Source organism: Stegostoma tigrinum, chromosome 14 (genome assembly GCF_030684315.1).
Source record: "Stegostoma tigrinum isolate sSteTig4 chromosome 14, sSteTig4.hap1, whole genome shotgun sequence".
Lineage (NCBI taxonomy): Eukaryota > Metazoa > Chordata > Chondrichthyes > Orectolobiformes > Stegostomatidae > Stegostoma > Stegostoma tigrinum.
This window is the reverse complement of record NC_081367.1, coordinates 44859902-44880195: the sequence shown is the minus strand read 5'-3', so window position 1 is coordinate 44880195 and position 20294 is coordinate 44859902. Positions and strand designations below refer to the sequence as shown.

The 20294-nt window shown below is 40.4% G+C and overlaps 1 protein-coding gene across 8 annotated transcripts in view; it reads left to right on the top strand.

The window, feature by feature from the left end:
• The window catches only part of eif4g1a (eukaryotic translation initiation factor 4 gamma, 1a), a 127863-nt gene that overhangs the window by 62334 nt on the left and 45235 nt on the right, over positions 1–20294 (top strand). For 7 of the 8 annotated variants that reach the window (XM_048541979.2, XM_048541980.2, XM_048541977.2 and 4 more), the window contains 5 exons: positions 3269–3356; positions 6489–7262; positions 11994–12085; positions 13411–13603; positions 19460–19593. In XM_048541979.2, the coding sequence (XP_048397936.2) occupies positions 3269–3356; positions 6489–7262; positions 11994–12085; positions 13411–13603; positions 19460–19593 (1281 nt within the window). The remainder of the gene's footprint in view (positions 1–3268; positions 3357–6488; positions 7263–11993; positions 12086–13410; positions 13604–19459; positions 19594–20294) is intronic. The other variant, XM_048541981.2, reaches the window with a different exon arrangement.

Below are 20294 nucleotides of genomic sequence, written 5' to 3'. Positions count from 1 at the left end.
TTTAGCTAGTGAGTAATCTTGATAGCATTGCTTTAGGTTTCCAAATTTAGCACTTTGCTCTTGGAATTAAATGGTCAAAAGAATAGACAAGATGAAAGTTACATTTTCAACTTGACTAGTAGTTAACCTCCCTTGAAATTGGAGTTGTTCATCTTCTGAGGAAAGATTGGTCATGCTAGTCCTATTTTGGAATTTCGTAGAATGTGATTTCATTTGACAAGCAATCTTGCATGAATTTGATGGGTAGATGCTGAAAGGATGTTTCCCTTTTGGAGAGGCTACAATTAGAAACATGGTTTAAAAAGTACTATTTTCAACTTGCAATTTTGTGAGCTATTCTGCTTGAGTAATTAAATGACAATTAGAATGTGTATCTATTTTTTTCCTTCTTTCTAACAGCCCCTGAAAAGTACGCAGGTCAAGATGCTATTTTTGACTGGCCTTCTCATCAACTATTTTCAGTTCTTGAAAGCTATCTCATAGTAATTTTATGGCAGAAGACTTGTAGAGACCTTGACCAGTAAATAATGGAGGACTTGCGGGAACTGATCATTTTTGAAGTGGAACAGAAAGATTTTACAATGCAGGATAGAAAAGTTCCACTGCTTTGATCCATATGCACACTTTTTGAAGTTTATCCAGCCCAGGTGTACATGCAACTGCTTTTAATCTGACTAATTTTAAGACCTGTAAGTCAGCAGTAAGTTGCACAGTTCTGTATTTGAGAATATGAAAAGTTAAAAGGTAAGTTTTTGGGGGATCTGGACATCTTTTTATTTAATACTTTGTTTATCAAGTTTCTTTTGAGAGAAAGACTGAGAAGTCTCTTTGCTATTTTTGTGGCTAACAGAATAAAGATTCCAAGAATTTACAGGCAATGCTTGCAGCACCTCTGTGAACCTTGAATAAGTATAACATATAATTGTTTAGCTTTGACTTTCATCTTCCGGTGAATGTCACGCATGCAGGTAACTTGAGAGCAAATTAGTTCCTTCACTTCCACCAGACCCCATCACTTCTAAACATTCTCCTCATATTGGTGCTAAAACTGAAGGCCTTTTGTAACTCTGACTTAGCAAATGAAGAATTAAAATGGACCGCACTTGATTAAGGATTTTCTACTGCCTTTCAAGAAGACTTCGAGCCATTCCATTGCTTATTCCATTTTGATGTAATAACTTGTACAAAGCTGTTAGGGTTTGCACGTGCATCAATATAATCAAAGATCTTGAATAATGTGAGAGCTTTAAGACAAGGTTAAAGGTTAATTAAGGAAGTCCGCACTTCAAAATTGTAGCTGTTTTCAAAAGTTGTGAATAAAAAATGCTAACTTTTAAATTCATAATTGCTATGAGTGGAAAGCAGTTTCACATTCTGCATTGCACTAGCTGCTCCTAAGACCTTTTGACCTATAGTTCAAAATTGTTACACAGTGATGTATGACACTTCCTACCAGGAGAATACACTTCTCACCAGAAGTATACCTTCTTGCAGAATTTGGAAAATTATAGGAATTGTCCATGAACATTGTTGAAAACACTGGCAGGTCATTTAAGTGAAATTCATCGATGCAATTTTTCATCCCCTCTTGCATTATTGATGACAGGAAATAATAATGAGGAATGTGCCTTATAGGCACTGTGTATTCATAAAATCAAGAATTATTGATTTTCTACTTGTGCTCATCTATTTTGGTTAATAATGAACTTTGCTAGTCTTGGGGATCAGTGCCAAGGTGGTTTTTCTTCAATTATTTGGAGTGGATGGTGTCATTGTCCATTGTCTAATCCTTAAAAAAAACCAAACACTGCCATCCATTAACAAGCAGCATTTTTACAGTGGATAATAAAAATTGTGTGGGATCTAGCAGCAAAGATTGGACCAAGTTTGAACAGCAATGAACAGACTTAACAGTAAAACCAGCCAGCTAATTTCAGTATAATGGTTTGATTTTCATTGTGTTTCTTGAGGCTTGTCATATTTCGCCACCTTGATAATTTTAAACTATTTGTATCCTGTATGTGTTTTTAGGAGAATACAGTGGTGTAGTGGTAGTGTCACTGGACCAGCAATGCAGTGGGGACCTGGGTTCAATTTCCATCATGGCAGGTGGTGACAGTTGAATTCAGTAAAATCTGGAATAAAAACCTAATGTTGACCATGCACGAATTATCGATTTGATGTAAAAACCCATCTGGTATACTAATGTCTTTTTTAGGGAAAAATATCTGTCATTCTTACCTGGTCTGCGTGGGACCCCAGATCCACATGAATGTGCTTGACTCTTAACAGTCCTCTGGAAAAGCAGGGATGGGCAGTAAGTGCTGGCCTAGTCAGTGATGGTTGCATCCCATGGAGGAATAAAGAAAATGATTTTTGAATACCATTTATTCCAAAGGAAGCATTATGATGCTGTTTAATTGTTCACTCATTTGTTAAACAACCAAATCTGGCCACCTCTGTCTGCTACAAATACCCCTGTTGTGTGGGCCCACCACTAGAAAAGAAAAGTCAGAAACTGAATGTGGAATGCATACAAAACTAGAGGTGGTACTGACATTTAGTGAGCTGAGCTAGGTCTAATTAACTTGCCACCTGAGCAGTAACATTCATAGGTTAAGATTGGAATTGGATGTTCTACATTCAGGTTGATGCTGAGTTGTTCCAAAATAATTGAAGTGCTGTCATTAAACTGTTTAGAAATACATTGCATTGTTCGGATTTGCATTTCGTTGTATGTATTTCACATGGCAACTGCTGAGAATGCTAATAATTGCATTCCCAAAAAAAATTATTCAGCCGTTAGACCTATTATGACCAATTCATTATCCACCAGTCTCGTGATGAATTATGAATCTGTGTATGATGTTTTGGAAACCCAAACTACAGTTACATTTATATGCCCTGTATGTTTCCAGTTGAATAAAACCAGATTAGAAACTGTTTCACATGTTGAATCCTTCCATGAGTGTTGTCTAACTGTCTTGATGTGGCTGTAAGCGATTACCTATTAAAATCAGTCATTAAAATTGTCACCGTAGATATAGCAGTAGTGATTAAACAATTCATTTTGGACAACACTGTTTTAGACTATGTTCTTTTCTTGTGAATAGTTCTGATTTATAAATCGCTGTTTAGTTTATTGTACGCAATGAGGCAGCCCTAAAGATTTGAACATAAGACAATAATTTATGGTGCTACTATAGATTGTGCATTTAAAATAAAAATTATCGAGGCCCTATACTAATCAGTTCTCCTTTCCATTCAGCAGTCTGCAATAGGAAATATGGAGGGAGGTGGGAATGTACAGACCAACGGGGAAAATCCTCATCCAGTGCCAGTCATTATCCGACCAGGTAATTTGAGCAAGTGATCGGTATGCTGTTAGATTGTGATAAAACATGTAACTAAAAGAGATGGTATATTTATGATATGGATGGAGAAGGGTCACTGGACCCGAAATGTTAACTCTGATTTCTCTCCACAGCTGCTGTCAGATCAGCTGAGATTTTCCAACAATTTGTTTTTATTTTTAACGTAATTTTGCAATTTCGTTTTGCAGGCTCTTTGGAACTATTATTGTTAAAAGCTAAATAAGAAGCCATAAGGTTTTGTGGCACTGTAATTATGCACCCATCACTGGACCAGAGATCAAGGTTCATATTCTACCTAAGGGGAAAGGGGGCAAAGTTGGTATGTCGTTGACATGACCAAACATTGTTTTTAAAGTAAGAAAGGAACCATATTCCTAGCTGATTTAAACTTTATATTAAGGAAATTTATTAGCTTTAGTTATGAACAGTTTAGATATTACATATTAGCTAAATAAATAGAAGTAGTGTGCCCCGATAATTTGAGAGCAGCTTTGATGGCAGCACTCTGCTGTCTCGCTGAAGTGTTAATGAACTGTTTCTCTAATTTCCCTCCAAGCTTCCTGACCCACCTCTTATGTGAGGAATGAGGACTGATACCTGTCAAAGGGCATTTGCTAATATGCTTTATTTCTTGGAGCTGATAGTTTGCACCATGTTGTTTGTGAACCTTGGGAATCATTGGTCATTTCACCCTAATGTTACTAGCTAAAGATCACTTTTTTTTAGTTTGCTGCATACTTAACCCGAACTGGACACTTGCAGATGAGAAGGTATAAAGTAGCAGTTGACTTCTGAATTTCAACTTAATCATTAGATCTTTGTAATTCTAGTGATTTTGTGTTTTCTCAGAAGGGTAAGAGTTTCCCTGCTGAGGCAGCCTTACCCTGTGTCTACCAATTTCATGAGAGAGTCATTTGATCATAGAACTTGAATATTGCTGAAGAAAGGCATATTTTTTCGAAGATTTTTGTTTTGCACTTGACAGGGCAATTCACCAGGAAAAACCACACTTTTATATTATGAGAGGGGTGCTGATTGGTTGGTGAGTTGACTGGTCGAAATGTTATGGAGAATGCATGATGACTGTCAGTTTTGATAAAATTGTAAACTAGCAGATTGCCTGTGATTGTTAAGGGTATCGCACGGAGAAATGGGTTAGAGAACGGCTGTCACCTGTTTTTTCAGGTTGAAAGGGCATGTGCTTGGTATTTCTGTCTGTATCAAATGTTTTTGGACGTAAACGGATGAGTGCAGCTCCAACAACACTTGAGAAGCTTGACACCATTCAGGACAAAGCAGCCCATTGACTGGCGCCACATCCACAAACATCTGTTCCTTCTGCTACTGATGGTCAGTAGCAGCAGTGTGTGTGACATACAAGATGCCCTGCAGAAATTCACCAAAGGTCCTTAGCATCTTCCAAACCAATGACCACAAACAGTCAAAGGTAGCAGATAAACGGGAACACCACCACCTTCAAGTTCCTCTCCTCAAGTCACTTGGCACTCTGACTTGAAAATCTTTCCCCATTCCCTGACTGCTGGGTCACAATCCTGGAATTCCCTTCCTAATGGCATTGAGGGTCAACCTACAGCAGGTGGACTGAGGTGGTTCAAAAAGGGAGCTCATGACCACCTTCTCGAGGGCAACTAGGAATGGGCAATAAATGTTGGCCAGCCAGCGATGCTCACATCCCAAAAATTTGTAAAAAAAAACACGAGGCTATGCATATTCATTTAACTTCCAGTGTGCCTGAGTATGCTGCACTGCAAACTAACTTAATTAGTAGCAAATGGTGTCCAATTGAAGAATCACATTTAATGTTGCACAGTTGTGTATTTCACAAGTGTGGTCTGGGTTGGATATAGTCAGTACTTTGCTTGTTGTGAACAGCTGAAGGGATATGTTATTTAACATGATGCACCAGTCTTTGGGGTGGACAGCCCATATTCTTGATGTTGCACTTTCCTACTGAAATTCAGATATTTAACACTGTTACTATGCGGTAGCAACATGAATGATGTTCACCGTTAACAAGTGGCCATTATTCTCTTGTTCATTTCTCAAGGTATTACCTTGCTCAATCATAGTCACCCTGCTGTTTTTCAAAACTTAGCTTACTGATAAACTTTCAGTCATCATTAACTGCTTGGCGATGCCTCTACCAGTCAAAGTTGACCTGACAACTGCGTATTATTCTCCACTCAAGCAGTACATGTTTCCCCTTCACGTGGATATTTCCTGCAAATTGCCCTGATGAGTGTTAGATGTAAAGCTCTGATAAAATGTCTCCTAGCAATACTTAATTCCATAAAAATTGTATATTCTTAATTTTAGAGTCCGGTTTCTTACAGGCTGCCATTTGCATGTTAGGGTCCCCATGGTAATATCACCTTTTCAAGAAAGTATAAGTGGTCAGTTATGATCTCCCATTAAGTTTATGCCACCAACGTTGGATTATGCTTGTTTTCTGAGCTACTTTTATTGCTAAATAGCTAGTTTACTACAGAAATCTTAAAATGTAAGGAAGAGTTTACTTTTTTAAATTTTTCAAGTTTTTGTGCCATTTACATGGTGAATTTGCATTTCAAATAACAAAATACAGCTGCAGTTGAGTTGACCCTACTTTGGCTAAATAGTAATAATTGGTCGTATTGTTTTATAATTCTAAGGGTCACAGATCTTCCCAGTCAGTGGCTTGGCACACTAACCTTTCGGCTGTTCTCTGTAGTTACGACCGCCTGAGGGATAAAACATTTTGGAAACTCTGAACATTTAACACCACCAATTGATTTGCTAGAAGGTAGTCATGGCTACAGCATTGTTAAACTTTGATATTTTTCTATCAAGGCTGGTTGGCTGCAGAAGCTTGAATAATGGCTGAAATGGGAATTATTGAAGTGCCTAAGTTACTGATAATGATTAAGTAAATCAAGCTACCATAATTGTTTACCCTAGTAGGTTATAACTTGTGGTTTGTTGACCTGTATCAATGTCATTATCCAGTGTATTAACGTTTCCACATTAAGCTATGATCGGTTTTGCGCTGTGCAATCTTTAAACCACTTCATGCTGCTAACATTAAACATTCTTTTTATTTATTTGCACTGTTAGATAAGCCAAAGTCTCCCGCAATGGCAACTAAACCAGTAGAAGAGTTGAACAAACTTGAGAAATCTATTACATCTGAAAGTATGGAAAGCAAGCCTGAACTCAACACTAACTTAACAGACTCTGAGGAATTATCGAAAGTTCCGGTCACTGAACCAGATGACGCCAAACCCAGTGTAGTCTCTTGTGATGTGGCTGTGACAGATTCTGCACAATCTGATGGTGATAACGAAATTAATGTTTTGCCCGAACCTGTATCTCTGCCACCTGTAGCAAATGAAATGCTGAAAAGTGAAGCAGAGAATGTACAAGAACTACAAAAAGAGGAGGCAGTGATTGTAGATGAATCTAGCTCAAAAGATTTGGCTGTGGAAAGTAATGGTGTTATAGCAGGACAGGTAGATGAGCCTGGTCAAAATTCTGAACCTCCACTTGAAACTCCACTTGAAACTCCTCTTGAACCACCGCTTGAACCACTGCTTGAACCACCATTTGAAATACCACTTGAAGTTGTTATGGATTCACCCATTGCACAACCTGAAGAACTGAAGGTATCTAATGGCCTGGAGCTTTCAACAGAGCAGGATTCAGAAGTTTTAGAATCTCAGCGGGAATCTGATGTCAGCCCAATTTCTGAACCTGAAGCAACTAAAACTGAAGAGTGCGCTGTTAGCTTGACATCTGAGGAGAAGGAAGAGGAGGATGTTGTAGAAATTGAATCACAGGATGCCTCACCAACAGCTGCTTTATCCCAGATGAATGACAATCCTATGCAAGGTATTAATAATAATAAATGTCAGTTTTAGCAAAGATCATTGGAATGATAGTGTGCATATTTCAGTGTTGTAGCTAAACTATTGTTTTTTGTCTAGAATTCAACATAACCATAATGATACATTTTTACAGATGGTTGGAGCATTCATCTGGCTTTTTCAATATAGATTGACCAACTATGTATGGAATGCTGGCTTGTGTAGAATTTAAGTAATTGGAAGGTTAAAGTGTATTTTTTAACCTTTTTAACTATCAACTAATCTGGAAAAAGTCACTATGTTGTTAGAGTAGCAGGTGACAAACAACTGATGTTACATTTGGAGTCAGAACATTGCTGTTGGGAAATAGTTTTCTATTTTTGTTCACATAAAAATGACAGTTGTTTTCCTTAGTTTTAATGAAAGCTAAACCTGACAGCATTATTAAATTGTAACTAATGGGATTGAGCTGTTTATGGGTAATTTGCAAACAATTGGTGTTTGGTACTTCCGAAATAAATCTAATAAATAAAAGGCCAACTTGGTTCTGAGGGAGAGACTGTATTAAGCTTGAACCTTCGTTCACAAACGTGAAGGAAAGTGGAAATCCTGCAGATTGGAATAACAATTGGGAGGATTTAGTGAAGTAATGGGGTGCCCAAAGGAATATGAATAGGGGAAAAAAAAACTAGTCTGGGACCCTAAAGATAAGTCCTGGGAAACTTACTGATTTGTGGTGTGTAGTAAATGATTAAAGGTAATGAAGAAAATAATAGGAACTGAGATAAATATTTTGGACCTGATGATTTCACTACAGTGAAACAGGGTAAGCTTGTGCCTTTTTTGTATGTTTTTATTGTTAAATTTCTTTTGATGGGTTGGGAGATTGCAGATGCAAACTTTCCAAAATTGTTTGGAATGGAAGAATTGTAAGTCCCAATTTTGGCTAGAAGGGAGTAAATTATCACAAGTTTAATACTCTTCTTCTTCTGGAAGCTGCTGTTAAGTGTTAGCGACAGTATCAAGTATCAGTGTGTTATGTACTCATGAATGGTAGGTCACAACTCGATAGTCTGCTTCACTTTATTTGACAGATCTTCGCTAATATGGATAGATGAGTGTTTAAATGTGATCCTAAAAAAGTTTATTCAGACTTTGCACAAGAGATCATTAAGGCACTTTGGTGGTAACCTTGTACTGTAAGTTGATAATTGATTTTTCGTTTCCTACTTCCCGATGATAAAAAGAATGTTCTCAGTTGCCATGTTTTCCAGGGATACAAATTATGGCCTCAGCCTTTACCTATGCTAATCAATGATTCGATTGAATAAAATATTTATATCCAAGTTAGGTGATATAGTATTTGATATCAAATTTCACAAGCAGCAACAGAAAACTTGGATGTACGGATAGAACTGTAGCATGTGGCCTTCAAGGTACGGATGTTAGAGATCCTCCATTTTAAATCTGAAGATCAATTGATATATTTTCTTTATAGCAGTTTGAGGAGTCCAGAATGTTGAATGCCATGTGCAAATCGCCAAACTGTAGTTCATATCTAGAAAATGTAGTGAAAAGTATGAATGAAACATTGGTCTTTAATGTCCGTGAAACTGGACTGTAATTAATGTAAAGTTCAGTTTCGGTTGTATTAAGTTTCGGTCTAACCTCAAAGAAAGAAATGGGATTTTAGTGAGGATGCAACAGTTTTGAACAAAGTACACTGCAAACATTCAAGAATGATATTGGGTGGTTGCACTTATATTCCCTTGTGTTTAGTGAGGATGAATTCATTGATGTTCAAAACAAAGCATTTGAAGGGGTCAGTGGAGATGGTCCATTTCTTCGGCATGATCTTAAAATTTAAATTGGGCCATTTAGAAGTAAAATATGGGCGCAGTTTTGGAAATCTAGAACTCTCCCACAAAATTCTACAGATTCCTGGGTCACTTTAAATTTTCACTGCTGAGATTGAGATCAATTTTTCCTAGTTATGTTAGTATATAGATCAAAAGTATATAAATACAGTATGATTTGCATACCACCTTTATATCATTGAATAACAGGGCATGAGGAGCTGAATAGCTTACTGTATTAGAGATTGTAGGAACTGCAGATTCTGAAGAATCTGAGATAACAAGATGTAGAGCTGGATGAACACATCAGCCAAGCAGCATCAGAGGAGCAGGAAGGCTGACATTTTCAGGCCTAGATCCTTCTTTGGGAATGGGGTTCTGAAATAAATAGGGAGAGATAGGGAAGCAGATAGAAGATGGATAGAGGAGAAGATAGGTGGAGAGGAGACAGACAGATGAAAGAGGCAGGGATGGAGCTAGTAAAGGTGAGGGTAGGTGGGGGGTTAGGGAGGGGTTAGGTCAGTCCAGGAAGGACGGACAGGTCAAGGGGGTGGGATGAGGTTAGTAGGTAGGAGATGGGGTGGGGCTTGAGGTGGGAGGAGGGGATAGGTGAGAGGAAGAACAGGTTAGAAAGGCAGGGACAAGCTTGGCTGGTTTTGGGATGTGGTGGGAGGGAGGGGCGATTTTGAAGCTTGTGAAGTCCACATTGATACCATTGGGCTTCAGGGTTGCCAAGCAGAATATGAGGTGCTGTTCCTGCAACCTTCGGGTGGCATCGTTGTGGCACTGCGGGAGGCCCAGGATGGTCATGTCTGAGGAATGGGAATGGGAGGGGTAGTTGAAATGGTTCGCGACTGGGAGGTGCAGTTGTTTATTGCGAGCCATGCGTAGGTGTTCTGCGAAGTGGTCCCCAAGCCTCTGCTTGGTTTTCCCCGATGTAGAAGAGGCTTCACAGCTTCAAAATCTCCTCTTCCCCTACCGCATCCAAAAACCAGCCCAGCTTGTCCCTATATTCCTGTTTACTAGGATGTTGCCTGGTATGGAGGGAAGGTCTTACGAGGAAAGGCTGAGGGACTTGAGGCTGTTTTTATTAGAGAGAAGAAGGTTGAGAGGTGACTTCATTGAGGCATATAAAATAATCAGAGGGTTAGATAGGGTGGATAGGGAGAGCCTTTTTCCTAGGATGGTGACAGTGAGCATGAGGGGGCAAAGCTTTAAATTGAGGGGTGGAAGATATAGGACAGATGTCAGAGGTAGTTCCTTTACTCAGAGTAGTAAGGGAATGGAATGCTTTGCCTGCAACGGTAGTAGATTCGCCAACTTTAGGTACATTTAAGTCGTCATTGGACAAGCATATGGACCTACTTGGAATAGTGTAGGTTAGATGGGCTTGAGATCAGTATGACAGGTCGGCACAACATCGAGGGCCGAAGGGCCTGTACTGTGCAGTAATGTTCTATGTCTCCCTAACCTGTCCTTCCTCCCACCTCAAGTCCCACCCCCATCTCCTATCTACTAGCCTCATTCCTCCCCCTTGACCTGCCTGTCCTCCCTGGACTGACCTATCCCCTCCCTAAATCCACACCTACACTCTCCCCTTTACTGGCTCCATCCCTGCCTCTTTGACCTGTGTGTTTCCTCTCCATGAATCTTCTCCTCTATCCATCTTCTATCCGGCTCGCGCGTCCCCCCCGCCAATTTATTTCAGAACCGTCTTCCCCTCCCCCATTTCTGCAGACAGATCTGGGCCTGAAACCTCCGCTTTCGTGCTCCTCTGTTGCTTGTCCTGCAGCATTCATCCAGCTCTACATCTTGTTAGCTTACTGTATTCCTGTGCTTGTGAGCATATGTCATGGTTCAGTGACGTTTGCGGTTAATTGACCATGTGATTTATTAAATTAGCTTAGTGACTCCTTACCTCACTGTTTTTCCGCCCTACGATCCTTTTTGAGCAAGTGCTGCTCAACTGTGTTTTCTCCCATGAGTCAGCCTTCTGTCTTTAGCTCAGATCATAGAATCCCCACAGTGTGGAAACAGGCCCTTCAGCCCAACAAGCCCACAACAACCTGCAGAACATCCCACCTAGACCCATCCCCCTATAACCTACTTGATCTACATGTCCATGAACACGACAGGGCAATTTAGCACGGCCAATGCACTTAATCTGCACTTTAGACAGTGGGAGGAAACCTGAACGCCCAGAGGAAACCCACGCTGACACAGGGAGAATATGCAAACTTCACACAGACAGTTGGCTGACTTTTTTTTAAAAAAAATCTGTTCATAAATCTGTCATTAATTGCATAAGGGTTGCTATGTACATTTGCACTACTGTTGCTTGTAGAGAAATGTAAATGGAGAGGCATCTTTATAACGTCATTGCTATGAAATGCCGCCTTTTATGTAAACCTTTGCATGTATACTCAAACCAGTAAGCTACCTTCCACTTGTATGTTTTCGAGTCTTCTGACACAAGCCGGAGCGTGCGCTTTTAAGTGCTGGAAATTGTAAAGCAGGTGGGTAAATTATTCAAAACTAGAACAGCCTTTACAGCACTAATCACAACAGTGCAAATAAAATGAGCGTGCTGCATTTTAGCTGAAATCGTTCAATGTGCCAGAACTGGCTTTATGATATCTTAGTGCTGTTATTGATTCTTAGAAATACCTATGCCTGTATCATTTTTATTTTCCTTTGCCCCAATCAGTGGCTCAGTTCTAAGTTTTTAAGCCACTTTTGCAGTTTTGGAAACTTAATGATCAGAAGCTTAATTGTGTTGACTTTCTGCCTATAGTAAGATTGATATTAGTCATGTTAGCCTTTCAATAGGCTTTACCTACATCTATCTCTAGAATTGATCCTTCGGTAGTGGGATAATTTCTAAACATCTTTCCCCTTAGCTGCAGCTGTATCTGTGCCAAAGAAGAAAAGGAAATTAAAGGACTTAAACAAGAAAGAAGCAGTTGGTGATCTTCTAGATGCTTTCAAAGAGGTACCTGTTCTGTTTTATAAAGCAGTGGAGCACAAGGTTGAATTACCAAGTACTGTACTTGATTAAGGGAAGTTGGCAGCATCTGTATTTTGCTCATTTAAAAAAGTGAAGACTGGATTTTTATCACTTTTTAATCTAAAGTGAGGTGCTCTTTAAATACAAGTAAACAAAGGACAGTTATTCCAATTGGTTGATCATACCAAGACTAAAGAGAAAACAGGCTTAAGACTTTGGAAGACAGACATGGGGTTGTAAGGAAGAACCTTTTTACACAGTGGTGCTGGCCTGGAAAAGTATCCCAATGTGGGATGATGGAGCAGAGATTGTCAGTCATTGTAAAAGAAATTGGCATATGCCTTTGAATGAAACATGCCTTCATGGTTATTGACGTAGAACAGAGGAATCTGTGTGGTCCATCTGTTCTGTAATTACTCTGAATTCTTTGTGGGATAAATTTGGGCTGCACAGTGTGCTAAGAAGTGAAATAAATGTTAAGACAAATTATTTTAAAAGCTCACCAAATTAATACGAGTTCTCAGCAGCATGAGTCAGGGGCCATTGGTACCTTGCTTCCCCTTTAACCTAACACTTGATAGTTTCCTTTTCTTTAAGTGGTATTGCCAGCCTGGCTGTGGAACATGGCCCATTATTAGCCCTTGATTTCATTCTTTCTTCTCTTGCTTTTCAGTGAGAAATTACAGTTAGAAAGCAGCTCATTTTCACTTTGTAGCAATGAAAATTGCCTTCTAAACAGAAAACTGTTTTTGCATAAGTACAGATTTCAAACAAAGATTCTATTAAGAATTAAGTCCTCAATGGTGGTATGTTGCTTTAAGAATCCTTTCTTTAGACCATTTCTCAGTTTGTTTTAGTTCTAAGGGATTATTTTTCCTTTTGCAGTAAGGGGCAAAACATTTCCTAGTTACTTCAAATTTCTAATTCCAGCAAAATAGTTTCAGATTACTTTCAAATTAATTTCCTGGTTTGTAGCATGGCAGGATGTTTTGTATTTCTAATTTTTGCATAGTTGGAAAGTGGTGCTGTAATTGCCTACCTTCCCAATGCTGGCCCTGATAATTTGCTATCACAATAGATGTGTCACAAATCCTTAAATAACCCTGGATTTCGATAATAGCTAGGGTATATTTGCAGAAGGCCCTATGCACCAATCAAACTTGATGTTGGTGAAATGATGAACCATTAATGCCATGTCCCAAAAGCATGCTGTCAGGTATTTAGTTTTTTTTTAAAAATGCCAGTAATTCAAAATGATTTGTAGCTATAAATTAGGATTTTCATATTCAAAATAAATTATTTTTCTGTAGTCTCAAGTAAAAGAACCTGTAGTAGAGACTGATGCCCAGCCTGCTGCTGTACCTGTTGAAGTGACTGAAGCAGTTGCTTCCACCCGTGATGAGCCAGAGGAAACATGGGAAGAAAAGGAGGACAAGCAAGATGTAGAGAACATCAAGCCAGATGGAATAAAATTGTTAGATCAAAAATATCAATATAAGGAAGGTATGTTGGCAGTATAATTTGAAGGTTCTAAAACTGATGCAATTGTGAATCTGAAAGACTTGTGTCAATATTACAAAGTAAGTAGAACTTACATTTGTGTAGAAACTTCGGAAGAAAGACAGTTTTAATTATATTAAAGACTCTGGTACAGAGATTGAGATTTTGTTTGAACAGTATAATTAACCGGATCTCTTCCAGTGTTTTCATTGTTGTGTGTACATCGTAGTTCATTAAACTTTGTTCCTCATACCACTGTACTTGGCTGTCTATAATGTTGTAACTTATCTGTCTTGTTATGTGGTCTCTGGCCACAAGGTAGGGATAAGTTGAAGTAGTTCTAGGTAGCCAAACGTTTGCTGAAAATGGATGAGTTTGCTCGCTGAGCTGGAAGGTTAGTTTTCAGACGTTTCGTCACCATTCTAGGTAACATCATCAGTGAGCCTCCGACGAAGCACTGGTGTTATGTCCCGCTTTCTATTTATCTGGTTAGGTTTCGTTGGGTTGGTGATGACATGATAGAATGATGTCGAAAGGTCTGAAAACTAACCTTCCAGCTCAGCGAGCAAACTCACATCCAGAACCTCAACCTGAGCTACAAATCTTCTCAAAACTCGCTATTCGCTGAAAATGTTGCAGATATTTGCAGGAGTGGCTATGATATGTCCTTTTGTTTCCAATTTTTTTGGTACTAAAGACTTTAAGAAAAATTCAATTTCTCATTTAATTGTGTACATATAGGAAGCATTTGATTTTTAGAGTGGATGGTGGCGCACCTGTTTAGAGATGAGAGAAACTCTTGGGATGATAACTTCAAAATTAATGTCCTTGATATACAATGGAGCACACGATTTTTTTTTTCTCTACACTTTTGATGTTCAACTTTCTGTTAGAAAATTTTGTGCGCCTTGGTATGCTGTGTACTACCCAGGTTTATTTTGTTACTGGGATAATTATTCACTGTTGCCAGTTTTGATCTTGTAGTTTAGGAGTTTGGAATTTTCCACTGACACTATCTATCTGAGAGCAACCAAGTTACTACAATATTTCCATTTAGTTCCACAAGTCTTAAGTGGCACCTGTGTGCACTTAATCTGCCTTTACTGTATTCCAACGTTGTGTGGCCTGTCAAAAGGGCCTGAATCCAGTTCCAGGCTCTTTATATAAATCTGACATACCAAACTATTTTGAGGTGCCTTCTGTGTCGGTGTAGACAATGAGTAGTGAAAACTTTGAAGATTGTTTCCTTGAAGGTTAGCTTTTAAATGATCCATGATCTCTGCTTTCTGATCTTATTATCCTGGTGAAGCTTGAGGTCTTTTTGAACTGGAATTTTCTTTAGTTTAATGAGATTCTGAAATAATTCTGCTCCATTTCATCAGAAGCTTTGTGCTATGCCCTTCTTTCAAATCCAAATCTTTCATATCAGCTAATTGCTCAGATTAAATCCAATCATCTTTGACTCTAAAATGACCTTCAAACTTAATCTCTAGTGAATCAACAGACTAGCTGATTTCAATTTGTGTAATGTTTACTTTGTTCCTTAATTGGTTTGTAATCCTGTTGTTCACTAAACTGAGCCTGATCTTTCATCTTTGGCGTAGTGTCAATTTTAGTATTCCGCCATTTCACTTGTACGTACAAGAGTTCTGATTGTCATCACTCAGCACTGGTTGGATGTATTGATGCTGGGTTGGTGTTGGCTACTGTCTTTCTGCTTCAGAACCATCTAGAATTCAATGTACTTTTGATAAACTTAGTTTTATTTGGTATTTTTGCTGCAAGTATTCAGAGCATGCCGCAGAAACATTATCAAACCAAATTTGATAGCAAGCTGCAAGTCTTTTTAAAATTCAACCACATAATGTGGCCTTTGGCTGGACTAATTTTATTGTACATCCCTAATTGCACTTGAATGTAGTGGTGAGCTGCCTTCTTAAACGACTGCAGTTCATTTGGCATATGTATGGCCACAAGGGAGGAAGTTCCAAGATTTTGACCCTGTGGCAGTGAAGGTCTGGCAATATATTTCAAAGTCAGGATAGTGAGTGGCTCAGAGGGGAATTTGCAGGTGCTGGTGTTTCCTTTATTTTGCTGCCCTTGTACTTCTAGTTGGAAGTAGCCTTCAGTTTGAAAGGTTCTGTCAGGAGTCCCGATGAATTTTTGCAGTGTATCGAGTGCATAGTACTTGCAGGCTGCTACTGAACATTCATGGTGAAGGGAGTGATTGTGGTGCCAGTCGGTTGCTTTATTCTGGATGAATTCAAGGTGCTTGACTGTTGCAGATGCACTTCTCGAGTCAGCTGGGTGTATTCCATCACACCTGACTCTTGCCTTTGGTGAGTAAGCTTTGGGAAATCAGAAGATGAATCGCTGTAGGACTCCTAACCTCCGACCATCTCTTTTTTTAGCCACAGTATGTTTATTCCAGTTTAACTTCTGGTCACTGATAACTCCAGGATATTGATGATAGCATTACCTTGTTGAATTCCCCACTGGATAGTGAGTGGCGACAGTTAGAATCTCTGTTGGAGATGGTCATGGCCTGGTAGTTGTGTGGTATGAATGTCTTGCCACTTGTCAGCCCAAACCTTAATATTGTCTAGGCCTTGCTCCATTTTGATGTGGACTGCTTCAATATTTGACAAGAGATAGTAAGAACTGCCGATTGCTGGATCTGAGGTAACACAGTGTAGAGTTGGAGGAACACGGCAGGTCCGGCAGCATCAGAGGAACAAGAAAGCTGGTGTTTTGCGTTGGGACCCTCTTTCAGAAAAAAAGGTCCTGACCTGATACGTCAGCTTTCCTGCTCCTCTGATGCTGCCTGGTGTGCTGTGTTCCTCCACCTCCACACTTACTAATATTTGATAACTTGTGCATGGATATGATATCTTTTGTCAGAGGTATTACCCAGATCTTGAATTCATGACTATAAATTGAATGGCCATGTGCAGATTAAAGTTCCCTTAGACTGGCCAGCTGGAAAGAAAATGATATTGAATGGCAGTTAATCACTGGGCAATGCTGACTTGAATCTAACAGTGCATTGATGTGTGGGTAGGCAGCATCAATAAAGCTGAATTTGCTGTTGTTGCAGTGCCCAGATCAAAACCAGTTGGCCTGCCTGGTTTCATTCATTTTGAGACCTTTAGTGGCTTGCTAGCCATTTCGGAGAGCAGCTCAGAGCTTGTGGCTTTGGAGTCAGATGTGGCAGACGAGATAAGAATGGCAGATCTCTTTACCTAAGGATGTCAGTGTACCAGATGGGTTTTTACATTTGTTTCATGGTTACCATTTGACTTCTAGATTTTGTTGGAAGAAGAGAAAAATGGGCATTTGATGGGGCCTCATTATGTTGCAGCATGATTGTCAATAGTGGAGTGATTGCAGTAGGGAAAGTGCAAGGAATTAGAACTGTCAGAGGAGCAGGAATGCTGGCATTTCAGGCTGAGACCCTCCTTCAGAAATGGGGGAGGGGAAGGGGATTCTGAAATAAACATTGAAAGAGGGGGCGGCAGATAGAAGATGGGTGGAGTGTGTAGGTGGGGAGTTAGGGAGGGGATAGATCAGTCCAGGGAGGACGGACAGGTTAAGGGGGCCGGATGAGGTTAGTAGGGAGGTGGGAGGACGGGATAGGAGAGAGGAAGGACAGGTTAGGGAGGCGGGATCGAGCTGGGCTGGTCTTGGGATGTTGTAGCGGGAGGGGAGATTTTTGAAGCTTGTGAAGTCCATAATGATACCATTGGGCTGCAGGGTTCCCAAACAGAATATGAGCTGCTGTTCCTGCAACCTTCAGGTAGCATCATTGTGGCACTGCATGAGGCCAGGATGGATGTCGTCTGAGGAATGGGAGGGGGAGTTGAAATAGTTCGCGACTGGGAGGTGCAGTTGTTTACTGTGAACTGAGCGTAGGTGTTCCGCAAAGCAGTCCCCAAGCTTCTGCTTGGTTTTCGTGATGTAGCGGAGGCCACAATGGGAACAGTGAATGCAGTATACCACATTAGCAGTTGTGCAGGTGAACATCTGCTTGATGTGGAAGGTCTTGGGACCTGGGATGGGGGTGAGGGGGGTAGTTTTTGGGGCAGGTGTAGCACTTTGTGGTTTGAAGGAAAAGTGCCAAGTGTGGTGGGGCTGGAGGGGAGTGTGGAGCGGGCAAGGGAGTCCCGGAGAGAGTGGTCCCTCTGGAAAGCAGCTATAAGGGTGGGGAGGGAAGGATGTCTCTGGTGGGGTTCGATTGCAGATGGCGGAAGTGTTGGAGGATGATGTGTTTGATCTCTAGGTTGGTGGGGTGGTACGTGAGGTCGGGGGGGAGGGTGTCTGGTGGTGGGTAATTTGTGGTCCTTGAAAAATGAGGATTTTTGAGATGTTTGGGAGTGGAAAGCTTCATCGTGGGAGCAGATGTGGCAGAGGCGAAGGAATTGGGACTAGGGGGTGGCATTTTTGCAGGAAGGTGGGTGGCAGGAGGTGTATTTTAGGTAGCTGTGGGCGTTGGTGGGCTTGAAATGGGTACCAGTTTCCAGTGGTTGCCAGTGACTGCTTGGGGACTGCTTTGCGGAACACCTACGATTGGTTCGCACTAAACAACTGCACCTCGCAGTCACAAACCGTTTCAATTTCCCCTCCCGTTCCTCAGATGTCATGTCCATCCTGGGCCTCCTGCATTGCCACAACGATGCCACCTTAAGGTTGCAGGAACAGCACCTCATATTCCGCTTGGCAACCCGGCAGCCCAATGGTATCAGTGTGGACTTCACCAGCTTCAAAATCTCCCCTCCCCTTAGTGCATCGCAAAACTAGCTCAGCTTGTCCCCGCCTCCCTAACTTCTCCTACCTGTCCCCTCCCACCTCAAGCCCCACCCCCATCTCCTACCTACTAACCTCATCCCGCCCCCTTGACCTATCCGACCTCCCTGGACTGACCTATCCCCTCCCGGACTCCCCACCTACACTCACCTTTACTGGCTCCATCACTGCCTGTTTGACCTGTCTGTCTCCTCTCCACCTATCTTCTCTATCTATCTTCTATCTGCCTCCCCCCGCCACAACCCTGCACTATTTATTTCAGAACCCCCTTCCCCTCCCCTATTTCTAAAGAAGGGTCTAGGGCTGAAACGTCAGCTTTCGTGCTCCTCTGCTGCTTGGCCCTGTGTTCATCCAGCTCTACACCTTGTTCTCTCAGAATCTCCAACATTTGCAGTTCCTGCTGTCTCAGGAACTAGAACTGGTTGAATATGGTTAAATGTTTGCAGGTCTTGAGGAAGGAAGTCGTGGAAGGATTAATGTATTCGGAAGAAAATTTTAGTGCAGAGACTTTGCCAGACCAGGAGTTAGTTTTGTTGAGTTAGTTTAAGAATCAATTGATTTAGCGAGGTTTGCAATTCAAAAAGCATAGCTTTGGGTGAGCTCAAGATTTTATTAGAATAGAAGATAGAACTTGACCAGGAGAATGCTGGATGTAATTGGTAATGGTGACAAAGAAGTGAAAGAATATTTTAACAGTATGTGAGCAGAAACGAGGCCTACGTAGGAATGTGTTTAGTTGGTAAATGTAGGCAGTCTTGGTATAATGGCTGAATGTGTGGCTAGAAGTTCATTACTTGCGTAAATTTCATTAACCAAAGTTGTGAACAAGATCAGCTTCTGAAAGTCACTAGGGAAAGTGAATGGTGATTTCAGGATGTCCTTTTCATGGCTTCCCTTTTTCAATTCTGCTCGGACTCAAAGATGCAAGCTTTGAAACTGTGATTGAACAGCACGCTGCTAATTAAATACTTGTTTGTTATATAATGGGTACAAAGTTGAAATGTATGTGAACTTTATTTTCTAACTATTTTTACTTATTGTTATTTGCTCCATTAGAGAATTGGAAACCGCTTAATCCTGAAGACAAAAAGAAATACGACCGAGAATTTCTTTTGGGTTTCCAGTTTATCTTTGCCAGCATGCAGAAACCTGAAGGCCTACCTGCAATTAGCGATGTTGTGTTGGATAAGGTATGCAGTGCCCTTCCTGTTTAGATGACAGGTGTTCTTTTTTAGTAAGTTTTTAAAATGACAGTCTGGAAAATGACAGAAGTACAAAGCAGATCACGTACAGCCTCTGTGGATGTATACAGTTGATTGATTTCAGGATTGAATTCTGGCAGCAGGTCATCAGCCTGAAACTTTTAACACCTTGCAGAAAATCTGCTGTCTGATCTGACTTTTTATTTCTTGCACTTGTTGTTATTTTCAAGTTTCCAGAATCTAAAATATTTGGCATTTGTAATTTGGAAGCATTTTAAGTTCTAGGATTTCACCCTGGCACACATCAAAAATTTGAAAAGAAATATAAAAGATTTTCATAAATTATAAAAGAACAAATTAAAACTGTGACAATGTTCTTGTTGATTGGCCTGTTTTAATGAAGATATTATCTAAACCCAGCCAATCATATAGAAAGTTGTACAGGTATACCCTCCTGTTTCTAGACCCCATCGTGAAATTGATGACTGAGGGTTACTGTGTTGGATGGTAGATGCAGCAATGATGTTGAGATGGCCATAAGATTAGGCAAGTCACTTGGAATTCCTATAGGATATTTGGAAGAAATGTCTTTACCCGGAGAGTGGTTAGAATGTGGAATTCCTACCACAAGAAATGGTGGTAGGGAGCTGCTGTACTTGAGGCAAAGATAGAAAAACACGTGATATTCA